General features: G+C 39.9%; 1 protein-coding gene across 1 annotated transcript; it reads left to right on the forward strand.

The window, feature by feature from the left end:
* The first annotated feature begins 3 nt into the window (after positions 1–3).
* Positions 4–1,506, forward strand: LOC139730842 (uncharacterized). Its single transcript, XM_071641713.1, has one exon. The coding sequence runs from the start codon at positions 4–6 to the stop codon at positions 1,504–1,506; it is 1,503 nt and encodes a 500-aa protein (XP_071497814.1).
* The last annotated feature ends 12,134 nt before the right edge of the window (positions 1,507–13,640 follow it).

Here is a 13,640-nt window from a genome sequence, read left to right on the forward strand (position 1 = left end):
AAGATGACCACTGGAACAAGGGAAACGAGAATTCCACCCGTAACAGTGGCTGAGATGCAAGAAGCGGAAAGAGTTATCCTAAGGAGTGTACAGCATGAGCACTTCCATGAAGAACTGCAGGTACTGAGAGGTCTAGAGAACACTGGTGATGTGTTGGACAGAGGCCATGCCCGCACAAGAAATGCAGCAATCAAGAAAACCAGTGCCTTGTTCAGGCTAGACCCATTCCTGGACAGTGAGGGAATCATCAGAGTTGGTGGTCGGATAGATCGCGCCAACATGTCCAAGGATGTCAGACATCCCATCATCCTTCCTCGTAAGTGTCACATTAGCACACTGTTGATTCGTGACTGTCACCAGAGAACCCAGCACATGGGCAGAGGAATCACCCACAATGAGCTGCGCCAGAAGGGATATTGGGTGATAGGAGGCACATCAGCAGTATCACAATGCATTTCCTCTTGTGTGATCTGTAGAAGGCTTCGAGGTAAGCTGTCCCAGCAGAAGATGGCAGAGCTGCCAGAGGAAAGGGTAGAACCCTCACCACCATTCTCCTACTGTGCAGTTGATTACTTTGGGCCATTCCTGATCAAGGAACGACGCAGTGAAGTAAAGAGGTATGGGGTGCTGTTCACGTGCATGTCGTCCAGGAGTGTGCACCTGGAGACAGCAAATAGCCTCAGCAGCAGTGCCTTCATCAACGCGTTGCGACGCTTTATGAACAGGCGTGGATCTGTGAGGGTGTTGCGGTCTGACCAGGCTACAACCTTTGTTGGGGCACGTAACGAGCTGAGGGAAGCCTTGTCAGAGATGGACCAGGAGAGGGTGCGAGAGTATCTGTTGGAAAACGGATGTGACTGGGTACCATTTAAGATGAATGTGCCCCATGCTTCCAATATGGGAGGAGTATGGGAGAGACAGATTCAGTCAGTACGTAGAGCACTTGAACCCTTGCTGAAGTCAGCTGGTAGTCAACTGGATGACGAAGCATTCAGGACCTTCATGACGGAAGCTGAAGCTATCATCAACTCTCGGCCTTTGACAACCAGTAACTTGTGCGACAGCGAAGCTCCAGAGCCGTTAACGCCACAACATCTGCTGACAGCCAAGCCGAAAATAATTCTCCCACCCCCAGGAGTCTTCCAGCGGGAGGACATCTACTCACGGAAGTGGTGGAGACGTGTGCAACACATCTCCAATGAATTCTGGTTGCGATGGAGGAAGGAGTATCTCCAAGTGCTGCAGACACGGCAGAAGTGGCAACGCTCAGGTGAAGATCTTCAGATCGGCGACATCGTCATCTCTAAGGAGAATGATGGACACCGCTACCAGTGGCCCTTGGCTCGAGTCATCAGCGTCTACCCAAGTGCCGATGGGAGAGTGAGAAAGGTGAAGCTTCTGATGTCTGATGGACTGTTAGATCACAAAGGTAGACGCACAAGTCCTGCTACAGAACTCGATAGACCTGTAAATAAGCTAGTGCGACTTCTCTTTGCCCCCCTCTAGTCGAACAATTTGCTCTGTGGTCTTCACTTCCTTGGTAGTACATGGTGTAAGTGTCATGCGAAAGACACAAAAGAATCCCCATCAAGGAGCCAACACAGCCTCAATATTAAGCCACAGATTGAAAACGATAGTATCAATGTATGACAGATGTTTGTTTGAGTAAAAGAGAAGACCTTCTACTGTGACCAAACAAAGAGTTTATATCGCTAATTGCACTTGATAAAAGTTATACATGTGTTAGAATTAGAAATATTGGCATGTTTGCTGTCCTATGGTTTTTCGAAGTAGCCTTGTACAATATCATAAGTGATGTAGAATGTGATGTTGCAAATCAAGAGTGCTGGTAAATGACAACATCATTTAAAGGAGCCATGTCACTACAGCTATGTGTAGTGAGGTCTTAGCAATTTCATTGTTTTTGTGTGAAGTTACAGGCCAAGACTAACTATCGTAAACAGGTCTGAAATGGTCAGTCTAGGCAAACCCAAGGAGGAGATAAAGCCCTCCGTCCCCAGCTAATGTAAACATTCCATAATAACCCCCTTGTTTTAACTCAGTGAAGGTGGTTGGTATACTGGGGAGGAGCCCCTTTTCTGTGCACTTCTGTATAGAGAAAGGCATTGCAGCAGAGGAAACCGTATAAGAAAGTTCTATACAGCATTCACTTGATGATCTCTGTGTTTCAAAGCCCGAATTCGGTAAGAACTGACATTTAATGCCTTTATTGTTACGCAGTACATGCACTTTGTAGTCACTGTATACTCCATGTGTGCTTTCTATGTTGTAAGAAAGTTAGATGATGCAAACTATGTAAGATATTGGTAGACAAAGGAGTTGTGATTCAGGTGGATGTATATGCTCCCATGAGTGCTTGTCTTTGTTTGTGTATGAGTAGTGCATGCATATAAGTGGTGAGTGGCGAGATCAGGTGAGTGCTGTTGCTGTGTTAATTGTAGTGCTCAAACTTTCTATAAGTAATTAGCATAGATGTCAGTGATTATTATGCACATGATTTAGCATCGTTTATAATCACAGATTTTAGAGTGAAATAACACTGGGATAAACAGGTGATGTTCAATATCCTCAGTCACTTTCATGCTTGTAATAATAGAGTTTACTCATCTTTGATGGCATGTGAGAGAGTATTTATAGTTACATGCACTCTGTGTAGTCAAGTTATTAGTTACTGAGAGTGACAAACATAATGTGATGAAAGGTGTAACATTCTGTATTTACAGGTGATATAATGATATTATTTGATATACAAATAAACACATTATCTCACAAACAGATGAAGGAAGTTAGTTCAAGAAATGAGAGGAATATATACATATATGTATAATACATCAGCATTAGTGGGTATTCAAATCCCAATGGGAAGTCAAAACAGTTTGGATGATTATATTATATCTCAGTAAATTAGTTGGGAGAGTCAGAGTTATATAACATGATTAGGGTGCATTCAGATGGTTATTTGATAGCATATATCCATGTTGTTATAATGTTCAATAAGTACAGTGAAGTTAAATTCATGGTAATAATGCTGTTTATGATAACAAAGCCAGAAAGCTGTGACATAAATAAGATAAATTATTTGATAGTTTATTTTGGTTATTATTTTATGGAAATATAGAGTTGAATTTGAATTATCAGTGTACGTTCACACATGATGAAGTTAACATTTAATATAGACTGATATGTGCAGATTTTAGTATTGCAGTTTTATTACCTTGTTACATGAGGGTAAACAAATACGAAGTGAGTCTGTGTCACATCTATTTCAGATTATTATCTCCACTCCACTCCACTCCACTCCACTCAAGATCGATGACAAGTTGGATTCCAGTCTGATTAAACAGGATTTAATCGTATATATATGTTTCCAGTGTCGTCTGTTGAATCTTATGGCGAATAATAATACAGGGCGTATAACAGAGAACGAAACTCCTCAGCAAACGAGGTCTTCGTGAGCTGAGGCAGCCACAGTAGCTGCAATTTCCTTTTTTGACTTCCTGGAACGTGTACTTCGGGAAACTCGATATAATGTTCGAGAAACGGGGACATTTTTATTTGAAACCTTATTTCATTTTGGGACTAACGAACCTTATGAATAACGATCGAGTTGTAACCGTATATATACATGTATTATATATATAGTTATAAGTATGTATAATGTCACGATAGAGGAATGCATTAAATGTCAATTGCTTTGATTATAATTCAAAATCTGAATTTTCGGGGGCCTCCCACTTAGTCGGAAATCCAAGAGGATAGTTAGCGGGGAGGAGGGGGGAGGTAATAAATCAGTGGTCTGAAAGCGCACGCGCCACATACTGTACACACGTAGAAGGGGGGGGGGGGGGGTGAGCGGTAACTAGTCAAGAGCCATCTCTGTAGGGGCAAGCATGGTATTACCGGACGCATGGTATTACCGGACACGCACATTTTTGCGTACTATTGACATTCTGTACGCGCGAGACTTCGTAAATTGGCCTCACAGAACTTTGTGTGGACCGAAATCGCAAAAAACGCCACATAAAAATGTAAAAACACGAAAAAATGCACATTTTACCTCAAATTTATAGTTGAGTGACCAGCACCTCTTCATAGTTAATATTTATGCATGTTTGAATCACATTTCACGACTGAAATTCTATGAAATCCCACTCACATACAGGAAAAATGCTGAAGATTCCAATAAAACCAAAAGTTCACTGATCGATATCGGAAATTTGTAGCTATCGTCCTCAAACGCGAACGATGCGGAATAGTTGTGCGCTAAGGGACCCGCAGCTCATTACCCGCGCGTGCAGCTCCTATAGACAAAGCACGTAAACTAGAAGTATAGAGTCTAACCAGTTGTCGATTTCTCACAAGGTTTTATTGCGTGAACTGTTCGAAATGTTCAAGACAGACATTTTACCGTAAAATACGAAATTTGAGCCTCATTTGCCGATTTTTTTCTTTGTCATCCGCTCGGTGCGAATGTGTACGGTGATTTGTGGGATGAATTATGATTCTGGTGCAAGGACTAGGTGCGAAAGACCTCGATTATTCGATTACGAAAATCGCGTCCGGTAATACAATGCGATTTAGCACCGCGCAAAAAACAACTATTTTTAGAGGGGTATGTTTGAAGCATATTTTCTAAAAACTGGAACGAAGAATTGACATAAGTTGGCTGAATTCGTGATTTCCAGGAGTCTGTGAATAAGTGGTGTTATTTTTAGCCGAAATTTCATCCACTGAGTACGGAAATCAAAGCCACGAAAAAAAGCGTCCGGTAATTGGATATCCCACCCTACGAGTTCCGAACTTTTTTTGTTCGCGTACGCAATTCCACGTAAATACGTACACTACTATCGTTCAGTTATTTGCCGACAGTTGTCAGGTCGACGACCAGCGCATATTCGTACGACTTATCTCAACTTTGCGGGATTTTAACTAAAAAATCACGGCCTACTCACTAATTCCACTGACTTCAGTAGACGAGACCTTTCCGGCCATCGGGAATCTCCAGATGTGGCTAATTGCATTTAAACATCATAAAATAGTCGTGAATACTTTGAATATTGCAATTTGTTTGAGCATCGAATTCTTAGCATTGCGCACACGCGTACTGCAGTGCGTGCAGTGCGTATTCGAGAATGTAGGGCAGATATTCGCGGTCATCATCAACTACACTCGTGCGCTAAGAGGTGAGCGGTAACTAGTCAGGCTACTGTACGTCAATACGATTGATCCCTGGGGTGGTATTCTGTAAGGATCCTAGGACAGCTCTCGCTCCTAAATACGCAATTGGTATTCTGTAACACCGCGCGTAGGAGGAGAAATAGGATAGTGACGTCAGGGATCCTTATTTCTCTCCCAGCTTAGGATAGGGGCGTAACTTGATATGTTAATTAGATATAATTAGATGTTAATGAGATACTAAGATAAGTGGTATTCTGTAAGCACAAGTTTATAGGAGCAAAAATAAGGATAGCCTCTAGGCAATCTTTCTCTGGCGCTTTATGCCGGGCTATTGCGTGTATAGGCCATACTGACGACCTAGTGTCTCTTATTTTGTATGTTCATGAACAAGAAAAGAAATGCATGAATCGTATAACAGAGTTATCTGTTCCTCTCATATACTGAGGATTCTAAAACTGCAGTCTATAATGTTCGAAACAATTGTATTCTTTATCTAGCTGGTATCTGTTTATTTGTTTGTTGTTCGCCATTTTCAATTCAATTCACACTTCATTTTATTCGGCACAAAATAAATCAAAAGTATTATTATGTACACAATAACAACAAAAGCTATTATTATAATTATTAATAATGTAACAATGATAATCATCATCAATATTATCATTATTATCATTTTCATTATTATTATCATAATTATTATTAATATTATTATCATTATTACTATTATTATTATTATTATTATTATTATTATTATTATTATTATTGTCATTATTGTTATCATTATTATTATGCTCAGCGTCGGCCCGAACGTCATGCGGACGCAGCGCAAGTAGCCTACCTTCGCCGCCCACTTACGTGACCCTCGAAGTCGTTGCTATGAAGATCTAGTAACCAAAGAAAAAGAAACGTACGCAGTGCGCTTCTATAATAGGTCGGGTGTAGAATATGAAAAGTACTAGTAACACAACGATCCATACGCACACAAAGACGTAGGCGTACGTATAGTGTGTGACGCAACCCGGTGACCTAACAGTCCATGTGCATGGGTTAACTTTTTTTTTTTCAAAATGTAGTGAACTTACGTGTTTATAGAAGGATATCATGGAGCTATAGTAGCTCCATGTTTATATCTTTGTTTAATCTATCAGTAATCTCCTTTATTTATTCTGTTATCATTGCCCTGCATGTAAGTCTATACTACCATAAAGATAGGGGAGAGCTAGCGGGGTGAATTAAGTGGGACAAAAAAACTGTGATTTGATGAATCTTCTCGAATAACTTTCTGATATTTAGAATGGGGCACACAACCATGTATCGGACCCAAAGACTTTTGATGCTAGTCACATAACGGGTTGCTACGCTATATTCCTGTGTAAGTGTCGTATTTGTGTTATCTTTGTTTTTGGTTTTTTTTTTTCCTGGGAGAAATGGAACATTGGTTTGGTTTAGGTGGGACAAACAGTAACTATAAGCAAGACATTATTATTACAAGCATATCGATCATACAATAATGTAAGCGCAAGTGTGTGTGTGTGTGTGCATCTATTATTATTATTATTATTATTTTATATCTATTCAAGAAAATCTTATATATGAAGAACTTGTTCGCAAAAACCGATAAGTCCATTTTTGAAGATTTTGAAGTACGGTCTCTGTCATAAAGTACAAAATAATACATTTCAAATGATATATTGGTCACTACATATACTGGTACATTTTTGAAGTTATGGTCAAAAGAAGCAAAACAATTTTTATTATTCTCTTTATTTCTCTTGACCTTTAATCGCAAATATCTCCATTTGGCAAATATGGACTTATCGGCTTTTGCGAACAAACTCTTCATATCCTATAATAACTTTGAATTAAGGGCGAAGTTTGGCATGCAGTGATGATATCCCAGTTTACCCCAACATCCTCCAAAAGTTCAAAATTTGAGCTAATTTCTGCAAAAACTTTAAATGCAAATTAATGGAACTCGTAAGGTCTACATTTATTATGGTGGGTTAAGTGCGTGCTAAAGCTTTGATAATCAAAATTGATTTCTAAACTGTAAAATTAGACTGACAATACATTTTTAACTCCTCGCACAGTAGAGCTGCGTGAAGCGCACTCTTGAGCAATGTAGATCTTGGGCGCGCATTGCGTAAAATTAGCCAGATGATTGGCTTATAGATACTGCGTCGGGCGTGTCCTGTCTTTCCTCATTAATATTCATTATTCATAAATGACTGTCCTAGGATAGGGTTAGGACAGGCTTACAGAATACCGATTTTGCCTGTCCTAAGGGTATCCTATTTTCTGTCCTACGCGCGCTCCTAGGATCGAAATAAGGATCGCGCTTACAGAATACCACCCCGAGTTCATGAGATGGTCCTCGGCGTGGCGCGGCCCCTTGCCGGGGAGAGGCGTTTTTTTTTAAAGACGGCACAGATTGGGGCATGGCGCGTGTTAAACCTATGGGAAAAACGTTGGGTTAGGGTTTTTGGTTATGCATGGCTCGACACTAACTTTTTTGTTTGGTGGCCCGATGGGGCCACCAAAATCCTAAATTTCAAATTTTTGGTGGCCCGAGAGAAAAAATTGGTGTCCTGAAAAAAAAACAATAAAAAACATTAAAAGTCCTTTTTTTTTTTAATGAGTCAAATATTTAAGTTTTATGATAGTAAGAAGTTGGACATATCTATATACTCATTTAAACTTCAAAAAACTTGCAACACTCACTCTCAGGTACTTATTCAGTCCTTTCCATCCATCCTTTAACAAATTTAACCACTAATTTACGGCGCAAAAAGTTACGAATTTATTGACATATTTTTCAAAAAATTTTGGTGGCCCGAGGCGGGCCACCAAATTTTCCCTTTTTTGAAATTTGGTGGCCCGATTTTCATTTTTGGTGGCCCCGGGCCACCGGGCCACCGTTAGTGTCGAGCCCTGGGTTATGGTTATGGTTAGGGTTAGGGTTGGGGTTAGGGTTAGGGTTAGGGTTTGATGGTTAGGGTTAGGTTTAGGGATAGGGTCCCCGATAGATTTTTAGTTTCCCCAATCTGTGCCGTCTAAAAAAAACACGCTGCCGGGAGCTGAGGTAGGGGTCGCTGGTGCGGTAGTGCGGGCTGCGTTTATCAACTCCTTTTCTCGGCAGAAACAGGTTATCCAAACAGCTTTCAAGGAATTTTCACGAGTTGATAAACGCAAAGCTGTTTTGAAAGCCCTTTAGGAAAGCCTTTTCGAAAGCCCCAAATTTGTGACGATCCAAACAGGTATCCTAAACAGGTTATCAGAAACTTGTTTGTAAAAGCCTTTCGAAGTTGATAAACGCAAAGCTGTTTTGAAAGCCCTTTATAATTAGGTCGCCCTATTACTGCGGTTACGCAACCATATGCGCCACGCAAAGTGCACACGAGTACGTACACACAGGTGTATACATAGGTACAGCTGTGTGTAATGCACGCATAATTATGCTTGGAACAGGGAGGTGTTTCTTTCACCAGCAAGGTTTGAGAAATAGAGCAGGGAGGTCACCTCCCTGAATAGAGTAACAACAGTCTCATTCCCTTTGATCCCATGTCTCATGCCGCCACTCAGGAAATATTTGAAGTATGCGCTAAACTGGAGCTGCCTCACAGATAGGAATACAATTGATTGATTCATGTGGCATTGTATCATGACTCGATCGTCACTCTCTTTCAAAGGAAGATATGTCTTTATGATGGTAATTGCTTTTCGCCATCCCTTCTTAGAAAACAAGTGGACATTAATAGTACAGGCAGTCAGGGCTTTGGAAAGAGCTCTCGAAAGGGCCATGGAAAGGGCTTAATTTCGAAAGGGCTATCGAAAGGGCCATCGAAAGCCGTTTAAACAGGGGAAAGTTGATAAACGCAGCCGACGAAAACAAGCGGCACGTTAATAGTGCAGGGAGTGGACAGGGCTTTGGAAAGGGCTATGGAAAGGGCTTTCGAAAGGGCTATGGAAAGGCTATCGAAAGGGCTATCGAAAGGGCTTTCGAAAGTCGTTTAAACAGGGAAAAGTTGATAAACGCAGCCTATGTCAAACCTTCACATGCTACTAAGTTAGTAAATGGTACAATTTGTACGTTGTACTGATATAATATTTTGCTCATGCCACATAATAAATGGATGATTTCTTCGGCGCATGTGCCTGTGCACGGATTTGTCAACGCATACTAAATTAAAGAAACGGAAAGAGTTCCTTATGTCCCCCCCCCCCCCCCACTGGTTTGCGCAAAATGGATAGATTGCTATTTTTTTAACTATCATAATGGACTAAATAAAGGTTATGCCATTTATGGGAAGACTTCCCATAACCTTTATTTAGTTTATTATCAGTATAAAGGGGGAATAGTGGTTTGTTTATTTTGTGCAAGTTGGTGGTGGTGGTGGGGGGGGGGGGGGGGACATAAGGAACTCTTTCCAAAGAAACATCGTACACATTGGTCGTTCAAGCGTGGACAATCACAGCTTCTTCTGTTTGATCATGGAGCTAGTAGCTCCATGGTTTGATCAAGCGGGTCAGATTTCCGTCACCGGCAAAACCAGGCACCTTTTTCCATGTTCAGCGCACAGTCAATCGTACGATCGAGGCCAGTTTACTCAGTAGTGGTACTGGGAGTCTTGAATGCGTGCGTTGGTCTGGTCTGGTGTTCCCAAAGTATAAATGCAGAGATTTTTATTTTTTTTTACCTATCTTTGAATTCACCTAGACCTAGTGTACTAGCTAGACCTATACAGTACTCATCTCAGTAGCATACTTAGTATGTTTGTCTTTTAATCAGCATATCTTTTTCTCTGAACCCGTTTGAAAAATCGAAAATAAGTTGATACTAGTATACTTTATTACTCAGGGGCGGATCCAGGAATTCTGTAAAAAGGGGGGGGGGGGGCGTGACTAATATTTCTGGTGCCACTTCCGGGTTTAATTTCATTGTTTTTCTTTTTATTTCTTTTGTTTTTTACGAAAAATAAGGGGGGGGCGTGCGCCGGTTGCGTCCCCCTCTGGATCCGCCACTGTTACTAGTAACGAAATTTACAAAACATACTGAGTATTCTGTCACTTTGTAAAGAATTAGGCCTAACATGTTACTCCACCTAAAGGCAAACGATGGACTAATTGTTATTCGGTAGGATCTCCTTCTTTGGATTAACTTCGGAGTTAATACAAAAATGATGCCATATAATAGAAGCTTGATAGTCATCTTCTATCGTTCAGCCTGTGGTATTTTGGTATTTGTAATTTTGATGTTCTGGACCCCATGGTAGTTCAGCGATGCCACAAGTCCTTGGCATCGCTGAATATGGGCTATTTTTCGTGCAAATTTCAAACGACAGTACAGACCTATAATAAAGTTACTTTGGGTTTGCTTACATAATATCCTAAGATGATTTTCTTTATTGGTTCAATAGATGTGTCGAGATGAACATCAAAATCATCAAATATTACCTTTGCACGACACATTCACTTGAAATAGGCCCTAGTTAGAATTGATTTCTTGATTAATTTCCTTTATACCTTGGGCGAAAAAAAATATCCGCGATCATATTGAGTGCACATGATGATTATTTTTGTTGTGCAAAATTTGAGCATGTCGCTTAGCTTATAAGATTATTAGAAAATGAACAACATATAAAAGGTGATCATGATACTTAATTATATTATATATAAATTATAATATAGGGTGAAAGCATGACACAAATAACACACTGCAAAAAACGGTGTTAGATTTAACACCATGGTGTTAAACCTAACACCAATCAAGTGTCAATAGAGTAGAGGACCACATCGACAGGTGTAGAAGGTATGTGTGATGGGTGCTGTTCGTTATTCAGAAGCCCAGTTCGATATTCCGAAGGTTCGTTATTCCGAAGGTTCGTTAATCCGAAACACACAAATTCCCTATTATACCTATAAAGGTTCGTTTATCCGAAAATGAAAAAGGGTTCGTTAATCTGAACATTTGTGGCGTTATTCCGAAGGTTCGTTATTCCGAAGATTTGTTCATCCGAAAATGAAATTCGGAAAAACGAACCTTCGGAATAACGAATCTTCGGACTGAAGAGCCTTCGGTATAACGAACCTTCATAATAACGAGCTGTAACCGTTGTGATGATGTTGAAAAGTGTTCACCTTGCACTTCGTGGTGTTAATTTGATACTGTAACTGCTGATATATTTTTTAATACTATACGCTGGTGTTAGAACAAGTTCACCCTCATAGACATGCATGTGGGGTCAGTGAATGCAGCAATATTAGAAGAACACATCAGTGACAGTTTGAGGAAAATCGGACAATCCGAGCAAAAGTTATGAATTTTTGAAGGTTCTGCTCAGTTACGGCTGGATGAGAAGACTACTATAGCTTGTGATGTCAGTAATGCGTTGTGTACAACGATATAAGGAAAGAATAAAGAAAATTCAACATATTTTCACTTTTCTCGCAAAACAAAAGAACATTCGACTTCTCTCTTTGTTGAAGGCCGGGGGAATAATATTACCCTTAAAGGGCTTGTATAGTTTTGGTTGAGACCTAACTTCAGGTTTTTAACATTATTGGGTGAGATAATGAGAAACCTCTTATGAAATATGAGAGAGCATGTAATTCCAAGAGGAATTCAACGTTTATTTGATGAAAATTGGTTATGAAATGGCTGAGATACCCAAAACAGAGCAATACTAATAAAATGTAGGACCCACATTTTATTACGATCGCTTTGTTTTACTTTGTTTTTGGATGTCTCATCCGTTCCAAAACAGATTTTCATCAAATAAACTTTGAATTCCTCTTGGAATGTCATGCTCTGTACCATTTCATAAGTGGTTTCTTGGTATATATCTCGCAAAAAGTTAAAAGCCAAATCCTCAGCTCCACCAATACTGTACCATCCCTTTAACATAATACATGTCAGTAACAAGTCGAGGAAACGTGTACTTTATTCAAAAAGTAAAAGTTTTGTGAAATTTTCCTTATATCGTTGTACGCACATTATACACTGCAGTAGACTTCTTATCCAGCAGTGACCGCGCAGATACTTTAAAATTTCATAACTTTGGAACGGATTGTCGGATTTTCCCCAAACTTTAACTGAATGTGTTCGACTAATATTGTTGCATTCACTTAATCCACATGTATATGAAGGTGGACAATTGTCCTTTAACAATGACACCTCATGGTGTCTACTTTGTATTGGTGGTGTTAATGTCAATGGTATAACACCCGCCCAGTATCAATAGGAGACCACCGTCAACTGGTGTTTCTTCTTCTTTAAAAAAAAAAAAAATCAAGTATAAGCTAATAGGCCTTTGAATATACTTTATCGGAAAGTTCTTAATCGTCTTGTTGAAGTTCAATCAACAAGTAGAACAGTAACTAAGTAACTATTCAACTAAACAGTTTTATATTTGTTTGAAGTGACACCCAAGGAGGTGTTAATCTAACACCAAATGAACACCGGAAATTTAACACCAGCTCGGTGTTTCATATGTGTTATTTTGACACCGGACATTTTGCAGTGCAGGAGGGCGGGTGAAGAGACTGACGGAGACTCGTGAAGAAACAAAGGAACCTGAAGACCAATCAAGGAGCAGGAGAGCAATAGAAGAAAAAGAAGACGAGGGGTAATCGGGAGTAAGAGGAGGAAGGACAGAAAGAGAGGAAAGACCTTACCTTTCCTCTTTCCCTCAATTACAAGAGCGCTGTCTCGTGTTTTAACTGTGTCTGGAGTATGTGCGTTTATCACTGTGTCTGTGTGTACTTGGTCTCTGTCTTCTTTTACCTTTTTTGCGTCGTTTTATCTGTTCTGTATACTACCGGGGTAGAGGATTTTTGTGAGGGGACAGCAGACTACAAGCTCCGCTTTTTAGGAGTCCCCTCCATATCCAACCATTTTTTCATATCTGTACCTGTACAGTATGGAAATTTACAAAATTGTCTAAATGTTCACTTTGTTTTTCATTGCATTAGTATGTGTATTCAAATGATGTAATCATGTGTGTTGGAAATGAATTAGTAAAACAAAGCGAAACTAGAAATGTCGCTATGGCGACTGGTATGCCTCCGCCATAATGCATGGTTCTCTTGATAGGTCTATAACTATAGTACAATGTCTTGACAATGCGTGTGATGACAGTTTCACATAATTGGCAAAATATTAAAATGACAGGTTTGTCACCAGTGTGTTGCATGTTCACTTTCCTTGAACTAGATAGAATTGGATAAATGGCTATTATTGTCTAAGAGTGCAGGTATTTGGGGATTTGAGGATTTTTACTTGACTTTTGACCCTTTTATAAGTTTAAGGAAGAAGTGAGATTTGGCACTTTCACGTGACCTTCGACCTTTTGGCAAGAAACTTCCAAGAGAATCTCTATGGGTAATGCATACATACACTGTAAGTTTCAAAGAAAACCCTGCAGGCATTGCATAGATAAGAG

The sequence above is a fragment of the Diadema antillarum genome, unplaced genomic scaffold (assembly GCF_040938485.1).
Source record: "Diadema antillarum isolate AM-2024a unplaced genomic scaffold, OU_Dant_1.0 seq00000338_RagTag, whole genome shotgun sequence".
Taxonomy (NCBI): Eukaryota; Metazoa; Echinodermata; class Echinoidea; order Diadematoida; family Diadematidae; genus Diadema; species Diadema antillarum.